At 30.5% G+C, this 17,683-nt stretch overlaps 1 protein-coding gene across 5 annotated transcripts in view; it reads right to left on the bottom strand.

The window, feature by feature from the left end:
- LOC127707697 (uncharacterized) overlaps positions 1-14,776 on the bottom strand; it is a 34,091-nt gene extending 19,315 nt beyond the window's left edge. For 4 of the 5 annotated variants that reach the window (XM_052212365.1, XM_052212367.1, XM_052212368.1 and 1 more), the window contains exons 1-3: positions 14,614-14,776; positions 8,212-8,431; positions 238-330 (exon numbers count right to left, since the gene is read on the bottom strand). In XM_052212365.1, the coding sequence (XP_052068325.1) occupies positions 238-330; positions 8,212-8,364 (246 nt within the window). In that variant the 5' untranslated portion in view covers positions 8,365-8,431; positions 14,614-14,776. Of the gene's footprint in view, positions 1-237; positions 331-432; positions 541-8,211; positions 8,432-14,613 lie in introns of those variants that run through there. The other variant, XM_052212366.1, reaches the window with a different exon arrangement.
- Positions 14,777-17,683: the final 2,907 nt, after the last annotated feature.

Below are 17,683 nucleotides of genomic sequence, written 5' to 3'. Positions count from 1 at the left end.
TTAGACAGTTTGACTTTGTTTGGAGTTACTCACTGGAGCTTAAATTGAGGTGACGTGTGCCAAAAGAAACAGCAGTCTTTTAAGGACAATTTTTCCAATTCAATTGGATAAATTAATCAACAATATTTTTTCTCTGCCCCAACCATTTTGACAGAAAAAAAAAACTTTTTAAAAAATCGTAAATCATTAATAATCATTAATAATGACCATTTCAATACATGTCAAATATGAACTCACCTTTAAAGCACAGAATATACAAGAGTTCCCCATGCATAAATGTCCTGTTAGGCGACGATAGCTGCGACGGAATACATCCAAATGCCAAAAAACCTGTAAATAATAAATATACAGTATTAATTAATTACTAAAACTTCATTCACATTCTGTCAATATCATTCTTGATTCAATGTGACACACACAAGTTTTTTTTACCTTAAAAATAATACCCTCTGTACACATTTTGTCTGATGTGTCCATCATTTCATTCATGAAAAATAAAACACAGAATAAATTAATTCCATAACCTAATTCATGGACTATTTCACACAACTGATTCACTGATAAATTGAATATTGTCTCTGACTCCTACATGTATTACTCAGTCAGGAAATTTGCAATATATACCTGCGTTTACGTTTTACGTAGAAAAATTGAATATTGATCGATTCAGCATCAACATCTGTGTTTGTATAATGACCTGGGGATATTCATAAGTTATAGTATTATACAAACAATGTTGAAATCTATTGGGGAAATAGTTCGACAATAACTTTATTTCTAATAGACTTGATAACTGAAAATAGCTAGAACAAATTATACTAAAATAAAGACTAGGAACGAACATCAGACTTCGCTTAAACATTACGTCAATGATCATTTATACAATCTCGCATTCTATTTTAATTACAGAAGAGAATTAATTTTTACCAGGTAGAAGAATCAATTCTATCAGACTATATGAAGACAATTAAAAATCCCGGAAGTGCCGATCATTACCTGTGTCTCATCAGGTTCTTATATTTCATTAAGTAGATACTTATCATGTTTTTATAATGGATAGAATCTCAACAAAATCATGCATTGTTTTTACAAATTACTTTGTTGGCAAAATATTTCGTCAATAAACATTGATCTCCATAGTGATTTTTCAAAAATAGAATTCAACTTAAGATACAACTCACGATGCTCCACTTATAAAGAGAACTACTGATCATGAAAAAAATACATTAACTGTTACTTTCACTATATTTGTGTTTGTACAAATGATGACCTACAGTTAATTCTCAAAAGTGACATTTAGATCATGCTGAAAATAACATTTAAAGATTTTGGCAAAAATAAATAAACCCAGTCCTTCAAAATCAGAAAAAATGCAAAAATGTAAGCTTACCTCACTGCAAAGATAAAATGAGAAACTGGTATAAAACTGTGTCACTTGGTTTTATGAAAGTACTAAAACAGGTAATTTAAGGTTTCTGAGGACTTAATATTCATAAAACTTGTTAAAAAGCCTTAAAAAAGATTGAAATTAAACCTCTCCGGAAATCATTTGTTGATATTAGGCTACAGGTGACCTATTTTGGTACTGTTATCTGAAGGGCACCTGTTTTCACCAGTTTTTAATAGATACACTGTCTATTTCCGCCCTCCCACTCCTGTTGGATAGAGTCAATATTATACAACTACTTATAATTTATTTATTGAAATTTTGTCAATTAGGCCAGAATCAGTGACAAAGGTTAATTTTAGCGCTTTACGTTTTACTCCTGAACTGAAGTATAAGCAATCGATCATCTCAGTGAAGGAACAATGATAGAGTAATTTTATCCCAAGCTACCATTACCCAGCTTGAAAGATTACAGCTTTTTGAAAAAAAAGGTCTTAAAAAATCCTGTCTTCTGAAGAGTTCTTTTATCATTAAATGCAGTGAAGGGTATATAAATAGGTGTCATAGACAGTTATAAATGAGAGAAAATGAAAGGACCCGAAGGACAACCTTGACTGATGTTCTTTCAAGGTATAAAGAGGATTACCTAAAAGGAAATAAGACTTTTATTTTTACCTGTTTTATAAGGTTTCGTATAATTTTGGATGATCATATTGTTTAATCAAGGTTGTGTAGTTTCCGGTTTGTAATGTTATCATTTATTATAAAAAGTAGTTTTTGGGTCATCAGAGCACTTCAAAGTTACTTTCAGCAGGAAACAGCTGACGAAACATAATGTAAAATCTTTTCATAAAATTATGTCATTGAAGATGAAACTAAAAAAAACAGATTTACTTTTTAAATAGATTTAAAATGGTGATTTTTACAGAAATGGAACAAATGAATTGCATGGGTTTGCAAGAGTTAAATTGAATTCGTTCAGAAGTGAGGAAAAAAGTCTTTTTTAATGTTTTATAGATGAACCGTTATAGAACACATCCTGCAAATTTATGCTGTAAATGCAAAATTTAAAAGTCACTCTGGCATGAAAAATAGATAAAATTGATGTAAAAATGCCGAACAGAACGAAACACAGGATAGACTGCAGAGGAGAAAAAACATTGATACAGCATCATAGAATGCAGGGCAATGTACCAAGAAGTTTAATTCAATTGAAGAAGGTATATACTCTTATTAAAAGTGATATACTCCATTGAGAACAAAAATATCTGTATTATGGGTAAATGGCAAAAGTTTACTAGTTCAAAAAATGAACAGAAAGCAGAACACAGAGAATATATTATATAGTTATGTGTTCTTAGTTTATGTCACAAACAACAGCATCTCAAGGACGCTGTTAAGATAATTTAATCTACTTTTGAATAAGTTTTTTATCCGGAATTATGTAATACAATACTAAGAGCAAGATATTCAGACATAATCTCCTCAAAATGACATTCCATAGATAAAAAAATAACAATACACACAATTAACCTATAAATATTCTCTCCTCTGCTTTGTGTTAAATTTTTTTATAAGTCAGTCTACTCTAGTTTTTGAAGGCTTAAACATTAGAATAACCAACTGCCTTTAAGGAAACCCTGCAAGCTGTATGTCTATGACTAATGAAATATTTTCCTATGAATTGTCACCATAATATTCTTCAAATGTGTCATTTGATAAGCAAATATACCCCTAGCATAGTGGTTTCAAGCCTCAATAAAACATTTATATAATTTAAGTCACTCGATCTGTTACAGACCTGTCACATTACGTCATACAAACATAACACACACTTGTAGTATGTTGAAAATTTTTAAGCATGTCAATAATTAAACATTTCATGAAACTGGTGATAAATGTTTGTTTTCTTTCTCACAATCTTGATTGTTGACATGTTTTTGTTGTTTGTTTGTATATTATGAACAATTGGAAAATATTTGTAAAACCTCATACAGACCACTTCAGTTCTTAAACCGAAAATTCTTTGAAATGCTTAAATATTAAAGGGAGATAATTACAATGATAATATGGATAACTCATTCCTTGTTTATAATCTTTATTTACATCTACAATACCAACAAGGGATTAGCTTGGTTCTAAATTTTAAGTAAACATGGTTAAAAATTTAAAATCTCATTTGTACCTGTAAGGATTGTGTCAATACCTTTTCAATAAGATTTCTTGAAAGAAAATTAGAATACAAGTACCAAATTCAAAAGAGACCCCACTTTTATTTTTATTAACCAAGTGTCAAAGAAAACTCTACATTTTGTATCCATAAAAAGAATATGCCATTTAGTAATCATTACTAGACACCAATATTTATTTAATCTTGTCATACAAGAAACTTGTATTCAATTACCATCTAAATCTTTATGACCATAAAATGACTTGATGTCAACTAAATGATATACACTAGACTATAATTTAACTGTCTGTCCAGTGTATCAATAAATTAAGAAAAAATCTGTTCCTTGATTTTCAATTTAGACTTATACAAAACCTATAATTTGCCTCCTAGGCAAAACTTATTCATAAGGTGCAAATTTGATGGAACAGTGATGTAATGTACTGCCTACAGGTAGACATGAAACATGCTAATATTTGTCAAAATCTGACCTAATTCAATAAGATTCTATATTATGAGTATGTTACCTTCCTCAAATTTGGAAATTTCAGTCAGAAATATTTCTAAGAAAGAATATAAACACAATACACAGTATTAAGTCTTTAGGACTGATAAATGTGCATTTGATCTGGGAATAGTATTATTATTGCCTGCATTTATTATTGCAATTTCTGAAAAATGGGCGAAAATGAAAGACTAGTTATTGCAATTTCAGGAAAATTTGCATACAGATATATGTATCTGATATCAGAATGCGAGTTCTTATTATTGCGATTCCTCACCGAGTCGATTTATTCGCATGAATTTAAACCTCACAATAATTTCTGAATTTACAGTATATTATGTCCCAGATTTGATATAATGTTGTTAACTAGGGTAACAAATGACTAGATTGTAGAGAAGTTGGTCGGAGGCAAGCTGTTGTATACCTCAAGAGACAGCAGGTGGCAGAGACTATTCTGTTATAAACGAGTTCATTGACTTTTTATCTGGGACATTGATTTAAAGCCAGAAATTGATTTTCTCTTTTCATGGCAGTAAGGGTTTATCAATAATTTTATAAAGTCTTAAAACAAAGCTCTTTATAGAATTCCTTTTAAGTTGTCAGTCTCCAACATTTAGCAAGGTTTTGAAAATTAGAAATTTATAATCTCAATATTGACAATACACAACAATATTTGTAAAAGGATTTGCTGGAACCAACACAATACAAGGATTATATCCTAGGACACACAAGTCTGGACACCTGTATTGTTATATCATTTTATTAAATGTCATCTGCCAATTATTAATTAGGGATTGTATTCTTGGTTTCTAAAGGATTTATACAACAAAAATCTCTTTTTCACTACACTATTTATTAAGACTTTTTCTTAATTTTTAAGTTTACTTATTCAACTTTGATTTAAAAAAACATAAAGGGTGCATCTTATTATTGGATACATAAATCCTTTAAGGGTTTTTTTGTCAGATATATTCACATATCCTTGGCTTTGCTTTGTAAATTATCTGTACTGGAATGTGTAGAGTAAGAATACTTTATTATCTTTCCAAACAAGAACATTAAGCATTATGAAGCATCAGTTTTTTGTTGGAAACTTATTTAATCCATTGTAAAATCACAGTTTCCTTATTAAGACAATAACTGAAAGCACAAACAACAAAGTATATTATTTAGCAGATTTGATCCCATGCTAGGTACTGTTCTACTATGTGCCTTTTTACAAAATCAAGGATGGTATTTTTATTAGGATTGAAAAAGGGACCAAATAAGGCTAAACCAGCAAATTTGATTAACCTGCACAACTCTAATAATTAGCCATCTGAACAAATGTTTCAGAAGAAATTTGCAAGATTTTTTAGCATGCATTTAGGACAGGAAGTTGGTATACAAATGTAATGTGAAAAGACCTTCCTTTATCTATATAAAAGCTGTTATAGATGGGTTTTTAAATCTTAACAGATATAACAACCTAAAATCTGTAATGCTTAAGTGGTTTGTTTTGATCAGTTTGTGTTTAGAAATGCTATGTCACTTTTGAAGTAAAAAATAAAAGAGGAACAAGGTAGTTTTTAAGATAGTTCTATCTTTCTCCAATCTATTTGTTTCCTTGTTAATGTCAGAATTATCTATAGATATACTAGACACACAAGTACCAGGAGTCTAACTGGGTTCTTTTTATAACTTAGGTAACAATTTTTGTACACCAAAGAGCACTTAGCACTTTCGGTCCAGCCAGTCCTCACAATAGAGTGTAAATTCTCCTATTGTAGTAAAACTGTCACCCTCTAGGTAACAAATAGGTATACTTTTGTTTGGGTCTAATTGGATTTTAACAAGTAGCCAATTTTCATGTTGGCTCATGTCCATTTTGTGACACTTTAAATAGAAAATAGGATTTTCCTAACTGTAATATAAATGATATTTAAATACTACCAAATAAAAAGAAAACCTAGTTTTAAGAATATAATAAATTATAATTAACACATTTCCTTTTCAGTTTTAGTTTTAAGGTGGTTCTCAGGAAGTTGCTAAATATAAATTTTGTTTGGAAAAAACAATTTTCATGTCTTAATTTGAGTTTTACCTTTTTAGGTAGATCATCAATAAATGATTTTTCACAACTGTCATTTAAGGTTCACTATCCTATGACTAAACCATAATTTATCAAATACTAACAAGATGTCAAAAATGAAGATCCTATTCAAAAATTACATCAATGAATTGTAAAAATCAGTTTGATGAAATAATTTGGGTATGACCAAGAATGGATGACAAATTTTTCTGGTTGGTGTCAGTTCTGTCAAATCATACAGATCGGTAATTCTCTGGTTTGGGTCATCATATAATCGTAATTATACCTGCACGTTTTTTATACTTTTCATTAAATCATTAAGGTAACCTTATAACCAGAACAAGAGTCATCCTGTTGTTTCTCCTTGTTAACAAGATTTCAAGACCTATTAAGTAGTGCAAATTATGACCAATTATGATTTACAACCAACCCATAACAATAAATATACAAGGAAATAGCCATGTCGGAACTCTGAAATTGTCCATTTTCATAAATGTATGATATTCTATACTTGTTTTGTCAAATAAGATAGGTATACATAGGTATTGCTTATTTAGAATTTCTTAACAAAACTAAATTACAAAATATGAAGTATTCTATCTTTTGTTAGTTATTGTTTCCAGCATTTTAAATACACCCATTATTACAATAGGACAGATGTAAGTAGATGATAAAAGTTGCTTAAACAATAAAAATATGAAAATTGAGGTATTGTATTGAATTCCATTGCTTCATGAATGTTTTATGCAAAGTAACGACTGCATTGTTGATTTTTAGTCATAGTTTTAAGATAGTATCAGCAAAAACTTGTTAAAGTGTCTCCTTTTTCTGACACAAGATGGTGTCCGATCAACATTTGTTCAACAAGTGCAATATTTTCCCCGCTTTTTCTAGTCTTACAAAATACCCCTGATGTCCATTTTCTACCCATTCAATATAAAGTTGTCTTATAATGCAGGGCAGAAAACTTTGTAGAACAGTTATTGTTAATGGAGCTATTGTGAAAGCTCTGTCTAGGTGTATCACTTTTTCATATGACAATGACTTCATTTCATTTGTTCTCAGCAACTCAGCTGAAAACTGAAATAATTATACACTTATAGGACAAAGATCTCTAAAAGAACTTTAAAAACACCCCTTTGCTCGTGTCTTTAATATGAAAGAGCACCGATCCATGTTGACCTTGTTTATTTGTCAGAAGTTTGGACATTTTAACGGCAATGTAATTTGGACATCTGCCTGACCATACACAGCAACAGGTTAAAGTGACAAAATAACTAACTCCATTGACCAAATTAAAGGATTATTTCTATCTATTATTAACTATCAAAAAATATTTCAGATGAATTGACCATTTATAACTCTTTCTTTCATATACTATAAAAAATAATCTTTAAAAGAAAAGTAACTAATGTTCATCACAAGTTCATAATTGGCTGTAATACTGACTCAATGTGTCAATCATTATTGTACTTCTTGACCAATGTGTAGTAAACATTAACAATATTGGTGTAAAAGATTAAGTACAAGGTTATCCTTTTAAAACAAATCTAGGGGGTAAAATATACAAAATATTTAACTTTTCTGACAAGGGAGATAATTTAAGATATAATATATATTAAGCTCAGCAGGATGTAGATGAGTTTTTAAGGATATAAATATGATAAGTGAATTGGAAAATATTTTAAGATATAAGTTTGATTCTTTGGCCTTTTACATGTATGACATTTATACATTTTAACTTTTTATTCTAAAATTCAATCTCTGAAGTAAAATTCAGAAAAATACAAATACTGGTCGATGAACAGATACAAATGTATTATGGAAGGATAAATTATTCAAACCAATGTTTTGGTATATACAAAACCTCGATAGTTTCTTACACATGACATTCCCTTCTTTAGAGAATCAAAACATGTACATTTAAATTTTTCTACATCAAATATTATTTTTTAACAATTTTATGAAGGAGATTAACCATTGTACAAGTTTCTGAATGCTCAAGCCTCCCCTTAATCTTGGCCAGTATTGTAACAGCAAAACATTACATGAGGTAACTTGTAAATTTAAGGACTTACCTGCACAGCACTATTTAGGAAGCAATTATTTTCTCCTGGTGCATTTCTTAAACCTTTTGCTGAGAACTGTACACTCTGATGCCGGTCCAATGTGTCATACCAATTAGGACCGCCCTGCTTTCCAGGAGGAAGGGGGCCTTCCATATTATCCATACCAATTTATTATAAACTTTATACAAAATGTCCAAGTTTTTTTATTATGCATGAAGTCTTTAAAATTCTGAAATGAAGTAAAATTGTACATTTTAATTTTAACATAAAAATGTATCTTTAGTAAATATCAAGCTAATAATATCACAGTAAATCATATAAATGGAATCATAGTTGTTTAAATTAACCTTTTTCTATAAATGAGTCAAATTTATTCATGTTTTTAACAGATCGGTTGCACAATAAAAATCCTATATTGGAGGATGCTTGATAAATTATTCATAACTTTACTCTGCTTCAATGATCTCCTAACCTTTATGGAATTTGTGTTCATGACCTGAATCAAGATTCACTCCTTAAAATAAAATTAGAAAGGCGAAAAGTTCTTGATTCTAGTATATGCACAAGAATCTTAATCTAATATTTTGAATAATAAGTATTTAATGGTTGCTTCTTTTTACTAGTTCAATACATTTAGGTGGAATCTTAACTTGCTACCTCAAAAAGTAATAGTCAGCAGTAAGACATATCAAACGTAACCCTGAGTCCAAGCTGAAAAGCCTCTTAAATCTAAATGGTGCGTGCTTGACAGAGGAGCAACAAATATTAGTTAAAAAGCTTCTTGTTCAACCCAGCATGAGATAGAACCAAGGAGCTCCCACACTTGAAGTGAGCACCCTATCACCAGTCCATTGAATTGGTTTATATATTTTAAAAAAGCATCTACACATACTTATTTCTTTTCAAGTCAGATTGTAATTCACAACATCCACTTCAATGTTTGCCATCATTTAGTCCATAACATTATGTCATCTTCATGCTATTCACCAAACAAACAACAATCAATCAATCTTCTTCAGCTTTTTTTTTTTTAAATATGTCTCTTCAAGACCTTTAAACAATTGATATAAATATCTATGAATCCTTATGATAAAAATCTAGGAACTATAAGTTATCTCCCCTTTAAAACCTTGTGTAATATCTTGACTGGTATATTATATTATCTGATAATTTAATAATTTTATCTTAATCAAACTTTTAATTGAATTAAAAATAATTTACAACTCATTTCTTCCTACTTAACATGGATTTAGTAAGATTTTCTATTAAGAAAAGATGCATGGCAACACCAACTATGCTATCTTTATAAAACCTCCCAAGCTTAGTAAAACGAGGCAGGTCATCCCACTGAAGGCGAGAAGTAGTGATAGGACATTGTTTAGTATCTAAGTTTGGACAATTTACTTATGTACCTGACCTCTATTTTAATACTTTTATATTATTTATCATTGGTAACTGTATGAAGTTGTCAAATTGAAATTAAAACTTATCAGAAAAGTCCATTCTACAAATGAATATATCAAGATATACGTTTCTGACCCTGAGTGAGTGCAAATAAAGAAAAGATTTTTAACACAGATTAATCGAAAAAGGTCTTTGCATGTAGTTAAAAGTTTAGTGTTCAAAACTTTTATTTAATTTAACAAATTCTCCTTTGATTTTACAAAATGTATACGAAATCATTTTTTTTAATATGATTAAAGCATAAAAACATTTAAATATAAAAGTTAAACTATACATTATTCCGGGTATCACATATATCCAAAAGAGAAAGCACTTTCAAACAAGGAACCAGGATATTAAATGCAGTAGTAATTATTCATATATAAGCCATTTAAATTAAATCTTCTACCCACCTACAGATGAACAATTTTCCAAAAACATATCTATCTACCTAAATGATAAGAATCAATTCAATACATATAATGTAAATAAACTCAGGTGTCAAACAAAAAGTAATGGGTTATTCAGTTCAAAGTATTTTTAATCTTCCACCTTTATTTTTACCTGTGGAGTAAATGCAGAATAAGCCACACAATGAATGCTGTGACTCACTTCCTAGCTCACACTTCCCCTCACTCCCCACAATCAATTAAATCCTGATTATACTTGAAACAGTGATATAGAAAGGAAGACAGTCACAATTTATAATAAATGGCCAATATTTAAGCCATATTTTCATAGGGAAATTTACGGGACATAAAACCAAAATGGATTGAGTTTTGATTTATTTGTAAATCATATATCTGTAATAAATGACAATAGAAAGTGTTCAAATTGAAAAATGAGAAGTTGTTTAGAAGATTAAACTATTACTAACATCTTAAGAGATGTGACATGTTGACCTATTTTGGTACGTCAATGCTCTTAATAGATCTAGTTCTGGAAAACAAGATGTTGCAGTTACTTATTCATAATAGCAGCAATAATTTATGAAAACCAAGCAAAACGATTATAAAAGCAGGCGCCAGAGAATCAGAACAGAGTTTGGAAGGTCTCCCTTCAGAATTCGCTATCAAATAACCTGACTGGAAAGAATTATTCTCCATAAAAAAAGTTCAGACCTATACTGCATGGTCTTGGTACTGTTACTTTTAATTGTCAAACTGGTCTTGTCATCATCAACTTATTGTTTCATAGACATATATACACCCTACATGTACATATCTTTTATTCATATCAGTTCAGTACAATTATTAGTTACTTCAGCCATGGTACCTGTATCTGAACAATAAGCAGCAGTGTAGGGATTATTTCTGATCTCTGTGTCAGCTTGAAAGGACATTTTAACATACATGTAGGAACTTGTGCTATGATTGATTGATTGGTTGTTGGTGTTTAATGCCACTTTCACTACTTTTGAAGAAACACCAAGTATCATGGCAGCAAGTTTATATTGGTGCCGTGGGTGAAGCTTGAGTAACTGTAGAGAACAACACACCTTAGTCAATCCTAGACTTTTGAGGTTGGAGTCAAACACACCTTGCCACGAGCAAAATTTGAACTCACAACCTCAGCTTTGACAGTCTAGTGATCACTGTAGATAAAGTAGCTTTTGATAATTTATGGGAGGTAACTTTGTACTAATGCATTTCTGTTGTTGCTTTCATTGTGAGTAGATGGTAAAACAACTGTATTTGTAAAGTGAATACATTTATCTTCGTAATTTTAACTATACATGGAAACTTTAGATTTTATTAGGCCTTTATGTAGTGAGCTCCATGTTTATTTGCATAATCTTTCCATATAAGGTTTGATGACCTTGTAATTTTTACTACCTATGTAGGTAAGTAAACATGGCAGATGAGCCCAGGTGTAAACAACTTTTACAAATCTGGCAATATTCCAAATTTACCTGACCCTAATTGTCAACCAGCTTACAATTTGGTTTTTTGTATAGTTTAGTGGCACTTTAACAAAACTTAAAGTAATGAGTTCCAAAAGATGACAAATAAATGGTTTAAAATCTATATCAAATATGAATTATTATGAAGAAGTAAAGTCATTTAATTCAATTATAGTATAGAACTTGTAGTAATATTTATGTAGGTAATCTACCATCTCCATATATGCCTGACAGGTCAGTGTCTCTGTATTATGGTAGAAATATCTCATGCGATAATTTATCTGCAAAACAAAATCTTTTCTTTGGACAATTCCCCCATGCAAAGAACATTAGAGTCAACACTACATTGCAAGTTAAAATGCTTGAAACTTCTGACATAGTCGTGTTGCCTTGATTTACAAAAAAAGTTTTTGAAAGCATAAGATCTTGAGTATAAAAATTAAAAAAACATGGATAAAAATTGTTGGCATTTGAATTGGACTTTTGTGGTTTTTTTAAAATCCAAATTTAAAACTGATAAACTTTTTGTAGTTTACTAATGTTTATGCCTATTTTAGTCAGTTTGAGTATATTTGCTTTATTTTTTTAACTGTGAGTCTACGTCTTATTCTGAAAGATTGTTTAGTGTGTTGTTGTTGAAAATTTTTGGTTGTTTTTTAATCCAATTTTGTTTCATTAAGGTATGTTGTGGTGCTTTGCTTTTTTATATATTGTTGGTTACCATTCATACCTTTTGTCCATTGACTATTAACTTACATAAGACACATACATCCATATTGTTTACGAGTTGTTTTCATTTAAGATGTTGTTTGGTTTTATTCTTATCTTTTCATTTTCAATTATGCATTTGGTGGGTTGTTGTTTGGATATATGTAATTATCCACATCGCTCAATAAATTACCATTCCCTTCAAGTCTTTTGGAAGCAAAAGTGTTGATCCTAATTGGATGAGGGGACATTTGAGATAATTTATTTTCAAAATCATTCCTTAGATTTTTCCAATTAATTGGTTACAAACTACACACAGTCTGTGAGCTTGCTACAGGAACTGGGGATAATTTTTTATCCTAGTGTTGGAAAGCCACACACAAAAATAAGTTCTCTTCATTTTTGTCGAGCCTTCGACTTTTGTCGAAAAAGCGAGACATAGCGATCCTACATTCCGTCGGCGTCGTCGGCGGCGTCCACAAGTATTCACTCTGTGGTTAAAGTTTTTGAAATTTTAATAACTTTCTTAAACTATCCTGGATTTCTACCAAACTTGGACAGAAGCTTGTTTATGATCATAAGATAGTATCCAGAAGTAAATTTTGTAAAAAAAAAATTCCATTTTTTCCGTATTTTACTTATAAATTATGGACTTAGTTTTTCTGCCAGGAAACATTACATTCACACTGTGGTTAAAGTTTTTGAAATTTTAATAACTTTCTTAAACTATCCTAGATTTCTACCAAACTTGGAAAGAACCTTGTTTATGATCATAAGATAGTATCCAGAAGTAAATTTTGTAAAAAAAAAATTCCTGTTTTTCCGTATTTTACTTATAAATGGACTTAGTTTTTCTGCCAGTTAACATTACATTCACTCTGTGGTTAAAGTTTTTAAAATTTTAACAACTTTCTTAAACTATCCTGGATTTGTACCAAACTTGGACAGAAGCTTGTTTATGATTAAAAGCTAGTATCTAGAAGGAAATTTTGTTAAAATTTTGTTCCATTTTTTCTGTGTTTTACTTATAAATGGACTTAGTTTTTTTTCCAGTTAACATTACATACAGTCTGCAGTTTAAGTTTTTAAAACATTTATTAGATTCATAAACTATCCTGGATTTTTACCAAACTTGGACAGAAGCTACTTACAATCAAAAGAAAGTATAGAGAGGAATATTTTTATTAATTTTTTTCCTCATTTTTGTTGAGCTTGTGATTAACAGCAAAAGTAGGCGAGACACTGGGTTCCGCGGAACCCTTACGAATTTTATATAATAGATTCTTAAATCTTTTTTAGTTGCATTTACAGTTTGGAGGATTAGACAGAATTTACCAGACTTTTACATTAACTGGTGACATTTTGAGTAATTAGGACATTCTTGGAGATAATACAATTATCTTTTGGCAGGTATAAATTAACCAACTAAATTGATATACAAATAAACATCAGATGTATAATGGCCACAAGTGGTGACATTTCACACTTAACAATACACTATATGACAGACCTGTGATAAGGACTTATTGTTTCTTATAATATCTATATATTACCTACATTCTATATAAATAAAATGACACTTGGAGTTGTGATAAAATCCATCAGATCATTTTACTCTTGCCACTGATAAAGACTGACCAAATCTGAAAATTAATCTGTTTCTGGAAGCTTATTTTACACCTGTTCTTTTTCATACTAAGTGTCATAAAAGACAGATTCTCTGACTATTTTTAGATATAGAGAATTTATCCAAGCATGTTATTCATTAAATATTTATTTTCTTATTATGTTTTCTTTTATCTTTTACCTGTAATTTGCACAATTAATAGACATACAAACAATCAAAGCAATAATCCAATTAGTGCTAAGAAATGTTTTGCTGTTATGTAATAGTAATTAACCATCAAAGGGACCGACAACAAATGCCTTTCACCTATGTTCAGTTAAAAACATTGGCGTCACATTAATGACCAACCAACACATGGTATTATATTTTTAGTTCAATTTTCAATATAATATGAAAAAAGGAAAGAAACAAATAATATATATATATTCTATATTGGTCAAAGTTACAAAATAACACCTATTCCGCGTAAAAAAATATTTACACTGTAAACAAATTGCTGGTTTTTGTTCATACAAATAATAAAATAATTTATATATACATTAATATAAATTATATATATTGAAGCAAGTTTAGATCTTGAATCGCTATTTAACAAGCTAGGTTTCATTTGGTGGCGTCTATAAGATCGACGTGACTCACCTGGAAAATCGATAATTACCTGAACGGTGATGCCATCCGTCATGTGCATGATAAACATTCAGTTTTTACGATAATATGAAAATGTACATACCCTTAAAAATCTTGATCTTCTGTAACACAATTTAAATATTTTTTTCTAGTCCAGTTTCTTAATATTTTACGAAATAATCCAGGTAATATTCCACGAGGACAAAACTTAGCGGTACTTTCATAGTCGCCATGTTATTTGTGTATGTCAATAGACGGCGGAGGAATACCTGTCTACGACATTAATTATAATTTGCATAACAATGAAAGTAGTGCCAGGTAAGACGTAAAGCGTCACTATTTTTACTATAATAGTAAAACGTTCCACCAAACATATTAATTGATAAAACATAAGCATACAAAGGTATAAAACATACACTGCCCAGTATCATGCAATGTTTAAATCTTAAAAAAAACAGGAATTTCATCTTTTTTTCAAAATAAACACCTTTAAATTGCCGATGTAGATCTTTCAAAACCTCAGGCTGTATATAATAACAGATTAAGATCAGATTTGCCTTTACAGGTTTAACCATAAACAGGTGAAAAAAAATCCAAAGAATTATAGATATTTATTTACCTTCAAGACATTTTGAAACATTGCAAACAATAAGTATACTGATTTAAGGAAGTTATGGAAATATTTTGCCCCAGTCGGGACACCATACATATATTGAATAATTAAAATAATCTTAAATATGGTATGCATGAGATCTAATGATTAAAACAAAGTTAACATTGAATACAACCCATTTCTGTTTTTTTTTTTTTTTTTACATATTTGCAGATACTGTTAAATTTATTGCATTAATATTACAGGGCTATACATGAAAACCTATTTTGTAGGGACCTGTCAAAAATGTATTTGTAATAAAATCTTATAACATGAGACTACTATATGTGTTATAGTAGTCTCAGTTATGACAGAAACACATAATAAATATTAATACGAATTATCTATATTATATATGTGCCTGAGTGTTTCAAATAAAGTATATAATTTGCAGTAACGGATTACAATCCTCATTTTTATTTTCATTCTCTAATTTATTACTGAATAAATACGTTATAATGGTTTTTTTTTTGGTTTTTTTTTTAATTCGTAATATCAGATAGTAATTATGTAATATTTATAATAGCGAATTTGGGAATTTCGTTTTCACAAAGTCTACATTTTTTATGACGAATTCTTCAATTCCTGATCGCAGATTTTATTCGTTAACTATCAAATTTTACTGGTGAAACTCTCGGTTGAATTTTTTAAAAATTTGATTCACATTTTTTTTATAAAGTATGTATCATTTATTCAGATAGACAGGCCATTTTTTTTTTTCGAAAAGACTAAGATAATCCGATTTGCGGAATAAAGCTTTTTGCCTTTTCTTCACCTTTTCTTGCAAAATACTCAATAAATGTGCTAACGATAAAACAGTAATACAAGAAACCCCACGCAGCCATCAAGTTACGATTTACATGCAACTCCTTGTTGAATTCAGAATTTTGTTCATAACCTCAGACAGATACCAATATTATTAATTGCAATCAATAGACAATACATAGCGAGACAACAGAAAATCACAAAACCATCGTGTGATATAAAAGACATCTAGTTTTGTTTTTCATAATTTTCTTAACGAAAATTGATAACTTCTTTTGCATTTGAATGTAACATAAAGAAAGCAGACAAAAACATGTATTCATATTTGGGATTATGACATAATGATTAGGTATAAACTTTGACCCGAGAGTAGAAATATCAGCATTTACAAGTAAACAATACATGAAACTCATCACCTATTCCCTCATTATTATATTCATTATTTATCTTCTTGTGGATTACCTGCCCATCTACCAGTCTCAGAATGTAGCTTCAAGCTTGAACTTCGAAGATAAGAAATATAATAGTTTCCCACGTGTAGTTATCTAAATAATTGTGGTTCAAAACAAAACTCTGGTCTGACCAAAGCATAACATTCACCCCTGGTAAACATATATCTTCCATATATATGATAACCAAGCTGATAGAACTGAGTTGTTCTGTACTTTCCTACCAGTCAATATCAAGTTATATCTAATCTCTAATTGTTCGTTTAAATGACGCCATCCGAAGCTTTAGAGAGAAATACAAAGGACCAAATTCCCGTAAACCCTAACGTTTGGTTTACTAACCAGAATCGCAAGAATATTTGTTCGGTACAGCAGATGCATTGTTTTCAAGATTTTGTTTGTTTTCGAACCCCCAAAAACTAGGAGGAATACATATGCAATCAAAGCATCAAAAAGTTGCAGCTGAATATCAATAGGTATTTAAATATGCTCTTTCTGTATATAGCAAACAGTGCTTTTTGTGCTTGGTCAACATATACATCTGATTGTATGGCTTCAGGTAATTTGTGATGGCGAGTAGAAAACATTCTTCTTCTTTCACTTCAAACAGATATGTTTAATGTGAAAGGTCTAAGGTGATTGCTGTTATAAATTTCCACCATCTGTCTGTTACAGTCATCTTCTCCGACCGTTCGTGCGGCCATAGAACTTGCAGAGCAGGGTGGGCATTCAGACGTTATGACTGCAGTGGATAAACGCCTTCACCATGCAGTGTCTAATACATCCGGTGACCCCAGTGCCAATTCTTCCTACGTGGACAGGGTGGTGTCTCCATTCTCATCAGGTTTGCAATATCCTCGGCACTTTCAAGAGCGACAATTTCCTATCTCTTTTTTGAATTTATTGAACTTTTAGCAAGAAAAGCTTAGGTTGCGGTTATTCCGTTCAAATCTCTTCTATGATAACTCCTTTTTAGCACACCTATAGCCGAAAGGCCAAGTGAACTTTTCTCATCACTTGGCGTCCGTCGTCGGCGTCGTCTCCGTTGACAAATTTGACAAAACTTGGCCACAATCATCATTAGGGTATCTTGTTTTAAAATGTGTCCGATGACTCTACCTGCCAACCAAGATGGCCGACATTGCTAACAATAGAACATAGGGGTAAAATGCAAGTTTTGCCTATGCTCAGAGCTCTTGCCTATTATTTTTGAAAACCGCTATAAAAAGGGAAAATCTGACAGAGGCGTGAATGTTCAGAATGTTGAGTTCTATATATTGCCACGGCCTATATTTACGTCAAAACTG

The sequence above is a fragment of the Mytilus californianus genome, unplaced genomic scaffold (genome assembly GCF_021869535.1).
Source record: "Mytilus californianus isolate M0D057914Y unplaced genomic scaffold, xbMytCali1.0.p SCAF_7, whole genome shotgun sequence".
Lineage (NCBI taxonomy): Eukaryota > Metazoa > Mollusca > Bivalvia > Mytilida > Mytilidae > Mytilus > Mytilus californianus.
Note: the sequence above shows the minus strand (reverse complement) of the source record. Positions and strands in the feature narration are given on the sequence as shown.